The sequence below is a fragment of the Xenopus laevis genome, chromosome 1S, assembly GCF_017654675.1.
Source record: "Xenopus laevis strain J_2021 chromosome 1S, Xenopus_laevis_v10.1, whole genome shotgun sequence".
Lineage (NCBI taxonomy): Eukaryota > Metazoa > Chordata > Amphibia > Anura > Pipidae > Xenopus > Xenopus laevis.
Window position 1 is genome coordinate 79,573,496 of NC_054372.1, and position 19,114 is coordinate 79,592,609.

General features: G+C 39.8%; 1 protein-coding gene across 19 annotated transcripts in view; it reads right to left on the reverse strand.

The window, feature by feature from the left end:
* adgrl3.S (adhesion G protein-coupled receptor L3 S homeolog) overlaps positions 1 to 19,114 on the reverse strand; it is a 1,276,319-nt gene that overhangs the window by 357,332 nt on the left and 899,873 nt on the right. For all 19 annotated transcript variants that reach the window (XM_041579809.1, XM_041579790.1, XM_041579795.1 and 16 more), the window contains 2 exons: positions 13,812 to 13,980; positions 9,491 to 9,616 (listed from right to left, as the gene is read on the reverse strand). In XM_041579809.1, coding sequence (XP_041435743.1) covers positions 9,491 to 9,616; positions 13,812 to 13,980 — 295 coding nt within the window. The remainder of the gene's footprint in view (positions 1 to 9,490; positions 9,617 to 13,811; positions 13,981 to 19,114) is intronic.

Below are 19,114 nucleotides of genomic sequence, written 5' to 3' on the forward strand. Positions count from 1 at the left end.
GCAGCTCGCGCGCCACTGTAATCCGGCCTGAAAATCACGTACGGAGGGGGGCGGGGGGCCCGACTGCGCGTCAGGCACCAGGGCCCATCCCCCTCTAGTTACGTTACTGCACACTGCAAAATGGTGGCTTAGTCTTTCACACACTCTCAGTACAGGAACAGGAAGAAGAGAACATGTGACCAGCTGCTGTCCCTAGCGACAGTGCAATGTATTACAGGTCATGCCTTTGTGTATTTAGATGGCTCTTTCCTTTTTGGTGGTGTAATCAATATATACACTGTAACTGTCCACAAGAAAGTTATTTTTTTGTAAGTAAGTTGGTTTTTGTGCACATATAGTTTCGGAAGGAAATATATGACTGACAGCTGAGATTTTTAAATACATTTATAACAGGTATTGATGTTTTCATATAAAATAATATAAAACTATTTTAAAATACTACTAGCAACACTAATGCCAATTGGGCAATAATGTATGTACATGGGGCCTTTATTTTATATTAAAACTGTCAAACAAGCAAAATTCAGGATTAGTATCACGCTAGTATACCGTAAACTTCATGGGATATGAAATCTCCCATGCATTAAGCCCACAGCAGTATCATAGTCGTCCATTTGTTTTCAGAACAAAATCGAACAGACTTTAACGGCAACATGTCAAGCTATGTGAAATGCGTTAAACACTTTCTTCAGCATAGTACGTCAGGTACAGGTATACAAAGAAATTTTATTGTTCCATTCAGGGTAACTTCTCCATTAATATTGCTGTTCTTAAGCCATTTTCGTATAGGTTTGATTTTATACTTGGGGTCATAATTGTGCATGTGTAAATTATTTAAATGCTGCCATTGGAGCCTGCCCTGTGTCTTTTGGCATACTGTAGATGAGGTTTCAGTAAGCAAGGGCTATCTTTTTGCTGTACAGCTGATCTATCAATTGGTCTCTCCAATCTCAGCCACTAAGGCCTGTAACTCCTTTTTATAGGTCTCTTGGTGGTCTTTTTAGTATGGCCAATGACTTTTTCTTAATTATTTACTGAACTGTACTTCAAGAACATCTAAATGACTTGGACATTTTCTTGTATACATCCCTTTACTTGTCCTTTTTCATGGAGTGTTGTTTTGTCTGTTGTGCTGTAGCTTAAGCCAAAAAAATTACACCAGAAATTGGAACTTCCAGATAGACATGAGGAAATTCGAAAGAGACTAGATAAACAAAGGTTGAGGACCAGATGTTAGTCATCCCCAGGTACTTTGAGAGCTTACATAGTTACATGGTTAAATTGGGTTGAAAAAAGACCATCAAGTTCAACCCCTCCAAATGAAAACCCAGCATCCATACATACACCCCTCCCTACTTTTAATTAAATTCTATATACCCATACCTATACTAACTATAGAGCTTAGTATCACAATAGCCTTTGATATTATGTCTGTCCAAAAAATCATCCAAGCCATTCTTAAAGGCATTAACTGAATCAGCCATCACAACATCACCCGGCAGTGCATTCCACAACCTCACTGTCCTGACTGTGAAGAACCCCTACGTTGCTTTAAATGAAAGTTCTTTTCTTCTAGTCTAAAGGGGTGGCCTCTGGTACGGTGATCCACTTTATGGGTAAAAAGGTCCCCTGCCATTTGTCTATAATGTCCTCTAATGTACTTGTAAAGTGTAATCATGTCCCCTCGCAAGCGCCTTTTTTCCAGAGAAAACAACCCCAACCTTGACAGTCTACCCTCATAATTTAAGTCTTCCGTCCCTCTAACCAATTTAGTTGCACATCTCTGCACTCTCTCCAGCTCATTTATATCCCTCTTAAGGACTGGAGTCCAAAACTGCACTGCATACTCCAGATGAGGCCTTACCAGGGACCTATAAAGAGGCATAATTATGTTGGTCACAGAATTTCAAGTCCTGGTAAAGCTGCATGGTGATTGGATGAGCTGAAGGAGAAGTTCAAACCTCAGCTATCCAATCCCTGAGCAACTCAACCGGGACTTAAACTTAGTGACCAATAAGGGGAAGTAATGGACAGAAGATACCTCCCCTTGTGCTCCCACCCTGCCTTCCCAAAGTCAGCAGCTCTCAAAAAGCAGGGGGGCCCGACTAATCAAGAAAGTGCAGCGTGGCCGGGCCCCCCTTACCCTCGGGGGCCCCCTACAACTGTCCCCCCCTGATGGTTGCCCTGCCTTCAGCCCTAAAGAAGTATGCGAGAGCGGTGCGTCATTACATGCCAGTACGTGTCTATTGCTAGCACCTTCAGCGGCGCATCACTACGTGCCAGTACGTGTCTATTGCTAACACCTTCATCACACAGGCAGCAGTGTAGACCAAGTGGCAGATAATTTCACTAATGTGCCCATATATTACTGCTATGGCTACACAATTCCTGATCGTACTGTGCTGGCAAGCTGCATTATTATTAATTTCACGATGGAGGCTGCGGGCCGGTGTAAATTTGAAAATGGGCCACAATTGGCCCCTGGGCTGTACTTTGGAAATGCCTGACCTAGATCATGGTAAATACAATGGCATAGGGGAGAAACAATAGCTGTCTCAAAGCAATTCCATTCTGAAGTGCTGCCTCCCTCTCAAAGATAAGAATCAGGCACAATACACTCAGGTGGCTGCCTCCACACCAATATTACAGATAACAAAAATACATTTGTTGGTTCAAAAATACAATTTTAAATGGTAGAGTGAATTATTGTTGTATGCAGTGTAATTTAGACGTATAAAGTAATCCATAGAAATCATGACAGAATCCCTTTACGTTAATACAAAAGAGTGAAAAGCATTGAGACACAGTTCTGAGTTTTTATCTTTGTGTGTGTTTTTGTTTGGCACAGATGGGGCACAGGCAATACAGCGCTCTAAAATTGCCTCTAAAATTGGTGTGTGGAATGCTGCAATTGGCTAAAATGTTAAAAATGATTAGTCTAAAAACAGCTGTGAGTCTTTGTATGATTTGGCTTAGTTTTACCTCACAGTATCCCAAATGTAAAACATTTTGAGTGTTACATCTTTTGGGTCTCAGTAAATGCTTCACTTCCAGCTCAAACACATACAGTACATAATTTGTTTTTATAATAACGTGATAGTTCTACCTAAATATTCATAGATTGAACCACACAAAGGTCATGTCTTGTCTCGTATTAAATCTGTTCAGGCAAGTTACACAGGCTTTGCAGGAACTCTGAAGCATGTGGGTAAGACCAGAGCACAGGCACACACAGGAACTGATCTTGTAGAGAATAACTTTTACTAAGAGTTAACACAGCAACATATAACAGCACACTGTCAGTGGCGGAACTACCGGGGGATTAGAGGGTGCGAGCGGGCCAGGGCACCCCCTCAGGGCCCCCCGGCAGCTCGCGCGCCACTGTAATCCGGCCTGAAAATCACGTACGGAGGGGGGCGGGGGGCCCGACTGCGCGTCAGGCACCAGGGCCCATCCCCCTCTAGTTACGTTACTGCACACTGCAAAATGGTGGCTTAAGTCTTTCACACACTCTCAGTACAGGAACAGGAAGAAGAGAACATGTGACCAGCTGCTGTCCCTAGCGACAGTGCAATGTATTACAGGTCATGCCTTTGTGTATTTAGATGGCTCTTTCCTTTTTGGTGGTGTAATCAATATATACACTGTAACTGTCCACAAGAAAGTTATTTTTTTGTAAGTAAGTTGGTTTTTGTGCACATATAGTTTCGGAAGGAAATATATGACTGACAGCTGAGATTTTTAAATACATTTATAACAGGTATTGATGTTTTCATATAAAATAATATAAAACTATTTTAAAATACTACTAGCAACACTAATGCCAATTGGGCAATAATGTATGTACATGGGGCCTTTATTTTATATTAAAACTGTCAAACAAGAAAAATTCAGGATTAGTATCACGCTAGTATACCGTAAACTTCATGGGATATGAAATCTCCCATGCATTAAGCCCACAGCAGTATCATAGTCGTCCATTTGTTTTCAGAACAAAATCGAACAGACTTTAACGGCAACATGTCAAGCTATGTGAAACGTGTTAAACACTTTCTTCAGCATAGTACGTCAGGTACAGGTATACAAAGAAATTTTATTGTTCCATTCAGGGTAACTTCTCCATTAATATTGTTGTTCTTAAGCCATTTTCGTATAGGTTTGATTTTATACTTGGGGTCATAATTGTGCATGTGTAAATTATTTAAATGCTGCCATTGGAGCCTGCCCTGTGTCTTTTGGCATACTGTAGATGAGGTTTCAGTAAGCAAGGGCTATCTTTTTGCTGTACAGCTGATCTATCAATTGGTCTCTCCAATCTCAGCCACTAAGGCCTGTAACTCCTTTTTATAGGTCTCTTGGTGGTCTTTTTAGTATGGCCAATGACTTTTTCTTAATTATTTACTGAACTGTACTTCAAGAACATCTAAATGACTTGGACATTTTCTTGTATACATCCCTTTACTTGTCCTTTTTCATGGAGTGTTGTTTTGTCTGTTGTGCTGTAGCTTAAGCCAAAAAATTACACCAGAAATTGGAACTTCCAGATAGACATGAGGAAATTCGAAAGAGACTAGATAAACAAAGGTTGAGGACCGGATGTTAGTCATCCCCAGGTACTTTGAGAGCTTACATAGTTACATGGTTAAATTGGGTTGAAAAAAGACCATCAAGTTCAACCCCTCCAAATGAAAACCCAGCATCCATACATACACCCCTCCCTACTTTTAATTAAATTCTATATACCCATACCTATACTAACTATAGAGCTTAGTATCACAATAGCCTTTGATATTATGTCTGTCCAAAAAATCATCCAAGCCATTCTTAAAGGCATTAACTGAATCAGCCATCACAACATCACCCGGCAGTGCATTCCACAACCTCACTGTCCTGACTGTGAAGAACCCCCTACGTTGCTTTAAATGAAAGTTCTTTTCTTCTAGTCTAAAGGGGTGGCCTCTGGTACGGTGATCCACTTTATGGGTAAAAAGGTCCCCTGCCATTTGTCTATAATGTCCTCTAATGTACTTGTAAAGTGTAATCATGTCCCCTCGCAAGCGCCTTTTTTCCAGAGAAAACAACCCCAACCTTGACAGTCTACCCTCATAATTTAAGTCTTCCGTCCCTCTAACCAATTTAGTTGCACATCTTTGCACTCTCTCCAGCTCATTTATATCCCTCTTAAGGACTGGAGTCCAAAACTGCACTGCATACTCCAGATGAGGCCTTACCAGGGACCTATAAAGAGGCATAATTATGTTTTCATCCCTTGAGTTAATGCCCTTTTTTATGCAAGACAGAACTTTATTTGCTTTAGTAGCCACAGAATGACACTGTCCAGAATTAGACGTGTTATCTACAAAGACCCCTAGATCCTTCTCATTTAAGGAAACTCCAAACACACTGCCATTTAGTGTATAACTTGCATTTATATTATTTTTGCCAAAGTGCATAACCTTGCATTTATCAACATTGAACATCATTTTCCAGTTTCCTGCCTAGTTTTCCAGTTTAGACAAATCACTCTGCAAAGTGGCAGCATCCTGCATGGAACCTTTAGTTCTGCACAATTTAGTATCATCTGCAAAAATAGAAACAGTACTTTCAATGCCCACCTCCAGGTCATTAATAAACAAGTTGAAAAGCAAGGGACCTAGTACAGAGCCCTGCGGTACTCCATTAACAACACTGGTCCAATTAGAAAATGTTCCATTTACTACCACTCTTTGTAGTCTATCTTTTAGCCAGTTCTCTATCCAGGTACAAATACTATGTTCCAGGCCAACATTCCTTAATTTAACCAGTAACCTTTTGTGTGGCACTGTTTCAAATGCTTTAGCAAAGTGTAAGTAAATCACATCCACTGCCATCCCAGAATTGAGGTCTCTACTTACATTCTCATAAAAAGAAATTAAGTTTGTCTGGCAAGATCTATTACGCATAAAACCATGCTGGCACAAACTCATAGTATTATGATTTGCTATGAAGTCCAGTATCTTATCCTTTATTAACCCTTCGAAAAGCTTTCCTACCACTGACGTCAGACTAACTGGCCTATAGTTTTGAGGCTGAGAACGGGATCCTTTTTTGAATAGAGGCACCACATTAGCAATTCGCCAGTCTCTCGGCACTATGCCAGATCTCAATGAATCCTGAGAAATTAAGTAAAGAGGTTTGGCAATCACAGAGCTAAGCTCGCTAATTACCCTGGGATGAATACCATCTGGCCCTGGACCTTTGTTAATCTTAACATGTTCTAGTCTCTTTTGAATTTCTTCATGTGTGAACCATGCATCATTACTAGAATTGGAACTGTTAAGAAGGAAACCTTCACTTACTGGTTCCTCCTTTGTGTAGACAGATGAAAAATATGAGTTCAGAATCTGCGCTTTTATTTTGTTTTCATCAACCGGCTGACCCCCCTCTGATAGTAAGGGTCCCACCCCTTCCTGCTTCATTTTTTTACTAATAACATATTTAAAAAATAATTTTGGATTTTTTTTACTGCTTGCTGCAATATCCTTTTCTATAGCAATTTTAGCTTGCCTTATAGCTCCTTTGCATGACTTATTGGCCTCCTTGTACCTTATAAATGTTAGTTATTACAAGGTCCAAAAGAGAGTTATTCCTAGTAAGTTCTTGAACAAGCTGGAATAAAAAGTTGTCATTCAGCATATTTACAAACCTACTAGATTTTTCTGTTTTAGCAACCCCATTACCCCAGTCAATGTCTGGATAATTGAAGTCACCCATAGCAACAACTTGACCCAACTGTGAAGCCGCTTGTATCTGCAAGAGTAGCTGGGCTTCATCCTCGACACTTATACGAGGTGGTTTATAGCATACACCAATGATAATTCTTTTTGTTACCTTTTGCCCAGTCAAAATCTCTACCCAGAGTGATTCTACACCCTCACCAGTGCCAGCTTTTGTTATTTCTTTAGCACATGGCTTTAATTCAGGCTTTACATACAAACACACTCCTCCACCCTTTTTAATCCCTCTGTCCCTCCTAAAAAGGGTGTAACCATTTAAATTCACAATCCAGTCACATGTTTCATCCCACCAGGTCTCAGTGATACCAATTATATCATCATTTTTAGAGCATGCAATTAATTCCAGGTCTCCCATTTTACCTGACAAACTCTGTGCATTTGCCAGCATACAGCGGAGGTTACTACTTTTACTTTTGAAATTTGCATTACTTAGTGAAGAATTATATGTTAAGTTAGTATTATTCTGTTTTCCTTGTAACAGAGGGACCTCCTTAGCTGGTAAACTGTATGCCCCCCTCACTCCTCCCCCATGACCCCTTACTAACCCCACTGCCTCGTCTACCCTAGCTTCCCCATAATTCTTTATCTCACCCACCCCCCCTTGCCTAGTTTAAACACTCCTCCAACCTCTTAGCCATTCTTTCCCCTAGCACCGCGGACCCCCTTCCATTGAGGTGCAAACCGTCACGACTGTATAGGTTGTACCCCAAAGAAAAATCAGCCCAGTGCTCTAGAAACCCAAACCCTTCCTTCCTGCACCAAGACTTGAGCCACACATTTAGCTCCCTAAACTCCCGCTGTTTTCCTAAACTTGCACGTGGCACAGGCAAAATTTCAGAAAAGATGACATTGGAAGACCTTTCCTTGATCTTAGAGCCTAGATCCCTGAAATCATTCTTTAAGGTTAACGTCTTCCATAAGGCCCAGCCCCACCCAATAATTTGTCTATCTGATCAACCACATGCCGAACCTTGGCACCAGGTAGACAGCAAACTGTTCGGTTGTAGCGATCTGGACGACAAATTACCCTATCCACTTTCCTAATAATTGAGTCCCCTACAACCACAATCTGCTTAGGCCTGACTCTACTCTCCTCCCCACCACTACTAGAGAAACTGGTCTCCCGGCTGTTAGAGAGATCAGCCCCATCTAGATTTGCCAATCCAGAGTTCATACTCCCATCATCTTCACACAATCTGGCAAATTTGTTGCAATGTATAATCTCTGGATCAGCCTCCATTTTCCTTTTGCCCACCTTAGATTTTCTAACTGTCACCCAGCTAGCTGCCTCAATATCCTGCTGCTGTTCTGTTCCCCCCAAACTATCTGACCCAGCTAGGTCCTGCTCAGTGAGCAAAAGACTCCTTTCAAGATTGTCAATCGACCGCAATGTTGCAATTTATGTTGCAATTTGTTGCTCTAGTGCTCTAACGTGAGCCTCCAAAGTGGCAATTTGCTCACAACCACCGCAGAGGTAAGCATTTTGGATCTCTTGTTCCAAATCTGCATACATATGGCAGACTGTGCATTGAGTCAGACCTTCAATCTTGCTAGCACTCATTATCCCAGTTACAGATCAAAACAGGAAAAAATAAAAATAAATATATAAAATAAAAATGAGAGCTTAGTTCAATGATTGCCATGTTTGGCCCCAAGTTAACTGTAATTAATTGTTCTATAGGGATCCAAAGAGGGTGAACTGACAACACACCTTCTGAGCTTATGCCTGAAGAGATACAATCACCACTGTATATTCAGTAAGGCAAAGCACCAAAGTACCAAAAATCCTGGAAGCATGGCTGAATGTGAATTAAAGCACAGATGTGATCAAATGAACAAAAATTAATTATTTAACATTATTCATACAGATATACAATATAAACAGTTTAAATTCAGTTGCAAGCACTATTTCTCTGTTCCTTTCTGAACTTTCTGCACTGAACTTTCTGAAAATATGTCAGCTTGGTTCTCATTACCATTGTAATTCTCAGAATGCCTTGCTCTTAATCAGCTGGATTCTGCTACATTGTTTTAAAAGTTACAACTACAAATTCAAAGACTAGCAGGAGTCAGGCAAATTCAGAATATTTTATATTAATAAATTGGAAAAAAAAATATTTTTAAGTGGTTGTGAAAGCTTACTGTATTTATATTGTATTTTAATACTGCCAGCATTTACATCCATCTTCAGAACTGGGGCAATTAGTCAAATCTTTTAAAGTTGAAACAAGATTGTACAGGCTATACAGAAGCTAAAATGAGTACAGATTTTATAAAGTCATTCCTACTTGATCTCTCGAAAAATCATTAGATCGAACGATTAAATCCTTTGAATCGAATGATTCGAACGATTTTAATCCATCGATCGAACAATTTTTCTATGACCATAAAAAGCTTAGAAAGCCTTTGGGGACCTTCCCCATAGGCTAACATTGCACCTCGGTAGGTTTTACTTGCCGAAGTAGGGGGTCAAAGTTTTTTTTATAGAGACAGTACTTCGACTATCGAATAGTCGAATAGTCGAACGATTTTTAGTTCGAAACGTCGAAAGTCGATGTGCAGGACTGATCAACAGTTACAGCAGTTGCAGTTATTGCTGCATAAGGGGATCACACCAAATACTGAGTGCATGATTCATTTAATTTTGCCACATGCAATAAGAGCTCACACACTTTCACACGCTACTGCATATTGTGACAACACATATTGTTTACCTGTGAGCCAGTGGAATATCTTCCTGGATTTCGAGATATGGATGCTTTTGTAGAACCAGAAGAGTTTTCTGAACTTTTACTACTACAACAATGTGTACGTAAGCATTTTCCATATTCTTTTCTCACCTAAGCAAAGAAAACAGAAAATCATAACATGACTTAGTCATGCAATTTAGTAACTACATTTTCTTATATAAATGTAAAGGAACATAGGTTGTAATTCCCTTCCTTTCTTGCCATTCATACTAGCACTAGATGCAAGTGCGCATAGCAGTTGGCATTTGTAAATTATCATTCACATGTTTTGACCTGATAATTACTTGAAGATTTCAATGCCATATTAACTAATAAATAATACTCTTTCCTTTTACATGTGTTATGTATAATTTTCCAAAATGAACCAGTTAATAGTGCTGCTCCAGCAGAATTCTGCACTGAAATCCATTTCTCAAAAGAGCAAACAGATTTTTTTATATTTAATTTTGAAATCTGACCTACAGCTAGACATATTGTCAGTTTCCCAGCTGCCCCTGGTCATATGACTTGTGCCTGCACTTTAGGAGAGAAATGCTTTCTGGCAGGCTGCTGTTTTTCCATCTCAATGTGTCTCAGTGGGACATGGGTTTTTACTATTGAGTGCTGTTCTTAGATCTACCAGGCAGCTGATATCTTGTGTTAGGGAGCTGTTATCTGGTTACCTTCCCATTGTTCTTTTGTTTGGCTGCTGGGGGGGGTGATATCACTCCAACTTGCAGTACAGCAGTAAAGAGTAATTGAATGATTGGGAAATTGACAATATGTCTAGCCCCATGTCAGATTTCAAACTTGAATATAAAAAAATCTTTTTGCTCTTTTGAGAAATAGATTACAGTGCAGCACTATTAACAGATTATTTTTTATAAAAAAAATTTCCCATGACAGTATCCCTTTAAAGAACCTTTGTATTAAAGGATCAATTGTCCAACTCTTCCCTGTAAGGATTGCAATAGCACAAACTTGACCTTTAAGAGTACTCAATTGCACCTTCTTTTCAAACCCTGAAAAATTTAATTGAACCAACAATGAAGCTGATGACCCCAAAGGATCCTGCTTTTTACTTAAGGTAAACTCCACAAATGTCTTCCAGACTTTGTAGTATTGTATTGATGTTGAATTTCCTAGACTTTAACAGCAGATTTAATCACTTTATCCTTCAAATTTAATTTCTTTCGTTTTCTCCTCCTCTCCAGGCCATTAAAGACTGATGATTCTTCACTTGGTACTGAAGAGAACCTTGGACTAGCCAACCTGGGTAGTTCGGAATCACCACTGGATCTTTCAGGGTTAGTCTGAGAAGCAGAGGGTCTTCTTAGCCAGAAAGGAATTATTGCAACAACTTCCACTCTGTTGTAGTCCACTTTCTTTAATACTCTCCAAATTAATGGAATTGGGGCAAAGACATAAATTAGAGTTTTTGACAAACTCTGTGTCAGACCATCCACTGCCACTGCCCCCACACATTGGAATCTTGAGAAAAACTGGTTTCATTTCTCATTTTAAGCTGATGCCATAGCATCTACATCAGGTTGACCTCAGACTTTGGAAGATAAAGCCATCTAGACTCCACTCGCATGGATCTATGGTTACTCGACACAGGTAATCTGCCTTTACATTATCATTTCCTGAGAGATGGGCTGCCATGAGGCTTCTTAATAGATCCTCTGCTAATTGAAAAATTGGAGAAAAGTCCCTTGAAAGAGTGAACCTTCTGTTTTCTCCTAGCTTTTGTATGTATGCTACCACTGTAGAATTGTCATCTTTACATCTTTCCCTCCCAATATATGGCCAAAGGACAGAAAAGCTTCTTTTATTGCCCTTATCTCTTCTTATCTCCTTCTGCTCAACATTTGCCTTGAGCAATGAAATCTCCTAGGTGGGCGCCCCACCCTGAACCATTGGTTTTAATGACCATCCAGCTGGGTTCCTCCAATGACATTCCTCTTAAAAGTTAAGTTTGTGCTATTGCAATCCTTTTCCTGACATTACCATAGATCATAGGCAACCACTGCACAGGAATAGATAGATTTCAATATTCTACATATATGTATATAAATAAAGATACATATGATTATATGGCACCACATACCTCCTGGAAAAAAATAATACTGACTCCCACTTGCAGCAGAGCAAAATAGCAGCGAGAGGAAGTTGCACAGACTTAAGTAAAGTATAGCCTGCTTCTATATTGAATAAAATATTTATGCCCAAATGATTCACATCTTATCAGGAATCCACTGAGTAGGGCCTCAAACACCTTCTAAATTGATTTAGAGCCAAAATATCAGACCTCCAGTCACTGACTCTCACTTCTGAACAAAGGGTCTTAAAATAAAGCTTCCTAGGCAAATGCCCATCCCCAGATGGTTGTCAAGCATATCACAGTTTAGGGTGACTCACATAGCACTTCCTCCATCCCCAGACAATTTTATGATTGACGTCCCCTTTACCAATCATGGTGGAGACAAGTCATGATAACAGCTACACAAATTCTGAAGTAAGGCGAAGCAGTGCCCCAAAGCAGCCCTGCAGATTCTGCTATACTTCAAGTATCATTCTCCTGACCCATCTAATGGGAGGCAAGTAATAACAGACTATGTATCCTGGGTCTTCCCCTCAGCTAGCCACACAGCAGGAGAGCATAAAGGGGTTTCTAGCTAGGAGAAATGAGAAAGAGAGGGAGAGATAAAAACTCCTGCTGGGCAACACTAATATCCAAAGGAACAGGAACATATAGCTGTATCTATCCTCTGGCCCAGACCGGACAAAAAGACTGTGTGAGTGAGGGGCCAAAGCTTTTTATCATTGGTGGGAGGTCCTGTCTATTGGCCCAGATTAACCCATTGATGAATTGCTGCCATGGGTGACTAGGGAAATAACTCATCCTCACATAAAAGAATCAGAGCATATCCTCTTATAATTTAATTTTTTACCTTTTCTATTGTCTACACTGAAAAAAATGTTTTTATCTCACTAGTGCTTTTTTCACTAGTATTACTTAGCTGGCTGATATGTTCTCTAATCTTTTCTTTAAGAGCTCACATAGTGCAACCTATGCACTTTTTTTTACATTTTTTATGTGTCACCTGATAGGTAACCCCTTTACAACTGCAATTAACATATTTTTTCATTTAGTATATTTTACTTGTTATTTTTAACTGAAATTCATTTGGGACCTTGAGGTATTCACAAGTGACACAGCAACAGCAACCATTTACAACTAAAAAATTAGTATGCATAGATGTTTTATTCACAAATAGATCTCAAGGTCTCAAAATAATACCTGTCAGCATATAGAGTGGGCAACATTTTTAAAAAAAATAACCTGTACTATTTTAGTATACTGTTTGCGACATTGATTATTTCGTTCCTCTGCTCTCGTCATTGTCTTGTCATTTATTTTATATTATGTGTCTTAGCTGCCATTTTTGAATACACACAAATGATAAAATAACCAATATACTAGGTTTTCTAAAACTATTGTTGTCTAGCTAACTACCCCTGTCATTTTGGGTGGAAGAATTCTTTTTAAATCATAACTGTTCCCCCTATAGTAGTGTACAATATATTCTCCTCTTCCAAGTCATCATATGCTACATAAGGCTAAAGGGTCTTTGACCTTTGTGATGAAAGGCAGCAGATATGCATTCTAATGGATTTGTGTTGTCAAACGATACCATATTAATAAAATCTGTGTGTGACATACTGTAGGACAAATGTTCCATGTAATGTAGAAACAGTATATTCTATGTATTCTTTCTGATCTGCTTCGTGATAACAGAAGGCTAAATGAAATTTAAAACTAACAAGGGACGGCACTCCAGTTTTGAGACGCATATTGGAAGTGGGGACGCTGTGGACAGAGCACGCGGCCACGTGGGAGCAGTTTGCGGTAGGGAGTTTGGAGTGGTCCCTTCTGTGTATTTTAAATGAAATTCAAACTGGGCTAAAATGGAGAAGTGAAGTGAGTGAAGAAGTGAAAACTTGTAAAATGGCAAAAGCATAGAATATAAAGAACATTTGATGTCTTTGGTGTACTGGATGATTTGCATACAAAAATGAAATACAGGATAATGGCAAAATAATCTCACATTGAATTGTAATAAGATTACAGAGCTCAACTTTCAATTTGAAATTGTAAAGGAATATAAAAAGGTAATACACATAGTAAAGGAATAGTAGAAAATTAACATAGCTACGCTAAAAACAGAATAAAGCTAAATCTTAGCATTACAAATGTATTCCTTAATAAAGTCTTAAAATATAATACAAAAACCTTGTTTACCTTCTTTTGGAGAACACAGTGGAAAATGAAAATAAACATTCCCTGCAGAGAATTGAATATAGTGAAGAGATATGCCATTATAACTGTGCTCTCATTAATATACATTAGTCCAAATGCCCAGGTAAGTCCTAATAGACAAAGCAGAGCTATAGCTCCTATAACCCAAGATCTGCAAAAGAACAAGAAAACAAAAAACAAAGCTATTAGACCATTATTCACAATTCAATTACCAGTAATAAAAAAAAATCAAGAAAGCAAAACACAAAGCTATAAGACCTTTATTAACAATTCATTTAACTAGTTTTTTGCACTATGCGCACTAGCTAGGAGGTTACAATTGACCGCTTCTATCTCCCAGAGTTACTGCATAACTGCATAAAACAACATTAAGTAGTGTAATACTGAGTAATCATTTGGTACTAAAATAATATTAGTTAGGAAGAGAAGATTATGTTAAACAATATTTTGCATTTATTGTGTTCATTTTAATTTAGACAGTTGTTTAAAGCAGTGTTAACAATGTTTTTTTTGCATTTAGGCAGTTGCTTAAGGGCAATGACACACAAGAGAAATTTGTTGCCCATAATTCAACAAATTAGTGTTAGCATGGTTTTATGCTTGATTAGCGAGCACTCTCCGACACCTGAACCACGAGTTGCTAATTCCACCAGTGCTGTCACGTATACACGCCTCCGGTCTTTAGCGTTTGGGACATGCTTTTGAGGAAGTGGCGAGAAGCCACGAAACGCGTCAATCGTGGGATATTTATCACATTTATATGAGTTATATTCATGTTTTTAATTATATTTAATAAATGAAAAATTTTAACTAACACACCAAGAGCTCTGTATGAACTATTGTACACAGAAATTTATTTGCCATCTTTTAGGAAGCAAGCAAAAGCCTAGACACTGGTGTCGATGAAGTTCAGTTACTGGAGACAAAATCTCTGTGGATTCTGAGATCAGCAAAAGTCAGAACTGTGAACAAAGATATCTATGGCTTTTTAAAGACTTGTGTATGGGAATGTTATGAAGGAGTATGGGATTAAAAGGGAGTTACTGGTGGGGGGCATTGTTGAATTTTCCCTGTTTTGTGAAACAGGTCAGGTTTGCCCATCACTAATTGTTTTATGTTTACTTTGCAGCCAAGAGGACCAAGCCCCTAAAACTAGGTGTCACAGCTGGAAGGCATAGGCAATGTGCCATTTGAAAAAGACTCAATCATTTGTGGAAAGAGCATAAGTACCTGTGGCATTTGATGAATTTGACACAGAAAGCTAAACTCAAGAATACAGTTTGGTCAGTTCCTTGTGTAACCCAAACGACATATTGCAATATACTTCCATAGTTACATGATAGTCCAGAGTTCATGTGCAGTTCATTCATAGCAGATCATTTGGTGGAAAGTACTGGCCATAAGTGTGGGTCTGTCAAGGAGTATCTCATGTGGTTAGAGTATAGTGCCTTCACAGTGTGCCTCAGTCATAAGAACTAGGCCAGGAGAATCGGGCCAAATAAGTTTTGTCTCTGCACACACTTTATTGAGTACATTTTTTAATGACATCATTCAACCTTTAAACTTCCTGCAAAAGTCTTTACTTGCATTACCTGTCCTGTGAAATGTGTACCTTGATATACTGTAAGTGCAATACCTCAGGCAGTCTAAACCGAACCAAACAAAAAAAAAACTTCTGTTAAAAGATATGAAAATATTAAGGCCTGTATGACAAAGCTTACAAACAGGCTGGTGACTGGAAAAACCAGGTAAAAGCAAATAAATCAACTGAAAAAGGATAAGTATATATTAACTGCTATTTTACTGTAAAGTTTTATATTTAAATACTGTGGTTTCATTTTTTATAGTTTTTTCTGTTTTGGGTGCTAAATAGCAAAGTTTGAAGTGCTATTGTGCTTACAGCAAGTTTTCCACAACCTGATTTACTTTGCAGTTAGTTTTCCCTCAGTTTGAGTGGGTGGCGTTTGATTAGTTGCACTTGAACAGACTGTATAAATAGATTCCCTGGATCTGTAAGTGGAGTTGCAAACACCAGAGTTTCAAACTAAAGGAGGTTCAAACTAGGTGCCACTTGCAAGTATAGGAAGACAGCGGGAGCTTAGGGAGCTAAATGCATGGCTCAAGTGTTGGCGTAGGAAGGAAGGGTTTCGGTTTCTAGAGCACTGAGCTGATTTTAACATGGGGTACAACCTATACAGTCGTGACGGTTTGCACCTCAATGGAAGGAGGTCCACTGTGCTAGGGGAAAGAATGGCTAAGAGGTTGAAGGAGTGTTTAAACTAGGCAAGGGGGTGGGTGAGTGAGATAAAGAATTATGGGGAAGCTAGGGTAGATGGGGCAGTGGGATTAGTAAGGGGTCATGGGGGAGGAGTGAGGGGGGCATACAGTTTACCAGATAAGGAGGTCCCTCTGTTACAAGGAAAACAGACTAATACTAAATTAACATATAATTCTCCACTGAATAATGGAAATTTCAAAAGGAAAAGTAGTAACCTCTGCTGTATGCTGGCACATGCACAGAGTTTGTCAGGTAAAATGGGAGACCTAGAATTAATTGCATGCTGTAAAAATTATGATATAATTGGCATCACTGAGACATGGTGGGATGAAACATGTGACTGCACTGTGAATATAAATGGTTACACCTGTGGAAGGAAAAGTCTTGCAGGCCCTAGATGGCCCCTCGCATTCCTAAGCCCCCCTCCAAGGTAGACTGAGCAGTTTCAAAGTGCCCATGGGGCCCTTCTATGAACTGTTTCAAGACTACCCAGGAGACAGTGTGCCATCTGAGAAGGTCCTTATCAGTAGTATGTTATGTTATGCTTTTGCTTCTAGCAGGTGCCCTGGCCTTGAAGCTCTCCCACTATGTTACTCCCTTCTCGTTCACATAGCTAGCTAACACTAGATAATTGTACACTGAGACACTATGATAGATACTTGGCAATACTCCCTTTTCTCCCTAGAGAGGCCTTTTCCCATTGAAGTTCCTCTCCTGAAGGGTATATAATGTGTGGTCAATCTTTTGTTTCTCAGTTCTGACCTACTTGTGTATCAGAACCCACGGAGCTCGTGTATGTTTATTATATAAATAATAAACTTGGATTATTCCTTTTACCTCGGTGATCTCCGGTCTTTGGATTATTCCCTAACAAATGGTGGAGATAATGCGGGCAGGCTCAAGACGCTGACTTCACCCATCCACAGTGAGGACCCGGAGAACTAACGGGACAGGAGTGGCCACACAGGGTAAGCATACCTTGTTCTGTCTCCTTTCTTCTCCGGTTCCAAACGGACAGGGTGTTGCTGTGCAAGCAGCCTGACCCAAGGTGATCACTCGAGGTATCTATGTTTGTCTTAACCATGTGTCCTGTATGAATGTGCATGTGATTGGGGACTAATTGCAAAGTGAAAAAGTTCTAACTTTTCTATACTCTTGCTGCTTATAAGAATTGTACTAACTTACCTGGTCAGACCCCAGTATACCCCAAGATAGTCTGCGTACTTGAGGGAAGAGGGCATTTTTTTAGTTGAGATGAAATAGGCTCACTAAGGCATTTGGCCAGAATGAGTGTAAGACTCCGTTAGGAGCATCTCGCCCTAGTGGGGAGGATTGTGAACAGAGGCTGATCACCTCTGCGCGTTCACCAAGGAGAGTGAGCGCAAGACAGTCGCTAGGCAGAGTGACTGTAGAGCATTCACCAGGTAGTGTGATTGCTGTTGAATATGGCAAAGATGTAGTGGCTTACTTGCCTAAGTGGAGTACACTTACAGAGAGTAAGTCATTTGCCATTCCTCCCAACGATACATGGGATCACCAGACAAGAGTACAAGCATTTAAGTACATACGCAGCACAGCAGTGATATATCAGAAGCTTTAGCCCCACAGACTTGAGTGGTTGTAACTCATAAGGCATACATAGAGCCGTCAGCCTCCCCACTCTATGATGGATTGTTTTCCCGTAATAGCTAAGAGCAAGAGAGAGGAACAAGAAAAGTTGATAGAAGAAGGGTTAAGTTAGATAATAGAGAACAGTGAAAAATTGACACCAAAAAGACAAACAGCTCAGAGATAAGTTCTCTGAAAGTTATAGCTCAGATACAGACGAGCAGGCTGTCCCCAGCCCCACAGCTAAGCTCTACCCCGCCCGTACAATACAAAGTAGAGAAAAAGGGGGGCGACGGGGGACGCTGCAGAAGTGCGTCTAACTAAAAACACACAGATCTTAGAAGGATTTTTCAAGATGTTCCACAGCCCCATACTAATCCACACAAATTTGCACAGGAACTCTTGTGTGTCAATGGTGCTCATAAGCCTAATTAGACCAATATATTATTTGTACTCAAAGTGTGTGGTCCAGGGGATTACCAAATGTTAGACAAAATGTATTGAGATACTAACCCTGTTGACCCAGCCCAAGTCGGAGTCTGTTTACATGCTCTGAAAAGTACAGTAAGCACCATTTTTTTTTTCTTTCAGAAGCTTCTTGGGAAATAGTTTTCAAATTTAACCAAGATGCCAAAGAATCTGCTGTCCAGTATGCTATTACCTTTGTGTTAGGACTACTAAATGATCCTCAAAGTAACCTCAGCATACATAGTCTTGCCTGGAAGCATAAGAAGTTAGAAAAGATAATTGCCGTTGCCACAAGTTGAGAACTCCTGTCTTAAGCCCCAGCAGGTGTTACTCGTTCAGCAACAGTCTAACAACTTCCAGGATAATTCCCAAAACTCCAGAAACAATAACTAACAGACAGCAGAACAGGTCAGATAACCGTGACAAAAAGACAGTTGTGTTAATTGTAATAATCAAGGGCATTATGCATATAAGTGCATATCCCCAAAGAAAGCCCTTTCCCTGCAGGAGATGCAGCCCCTTCACATCCCAATGCATCCCTCACAAATCCTGCTTGAAGGTGCGACGCAGCCCCGGTACCAGTATTTCCAAACACTTCTAATCACCATCCAGACCTCCTAATTGAAGTGTTTATTAATTAAAAGACCCTAACTTTGTTTACTAAATACTGGTGCTGCCCTCTCAGTTTTAAAGACTCACTCAAACCTGCCATTATCTGGTAATGTAGTCACGGCAGTGTGAGTTGGAGGAAATCCTATCCCTATGGCAGAAACAAGCCCATCGGAAGTGTCCATTGGTCCTGTATCCACAAACGCTGCCATTCTTTTAAGTGCCTCCATCCCTGACAGTTTCATAGGTAGGGACATCCTTTCTAAACCAGTGTGCACCATATACTGTAATCCGGATGCAGTATTTGTGCCTGTCCTGCCTC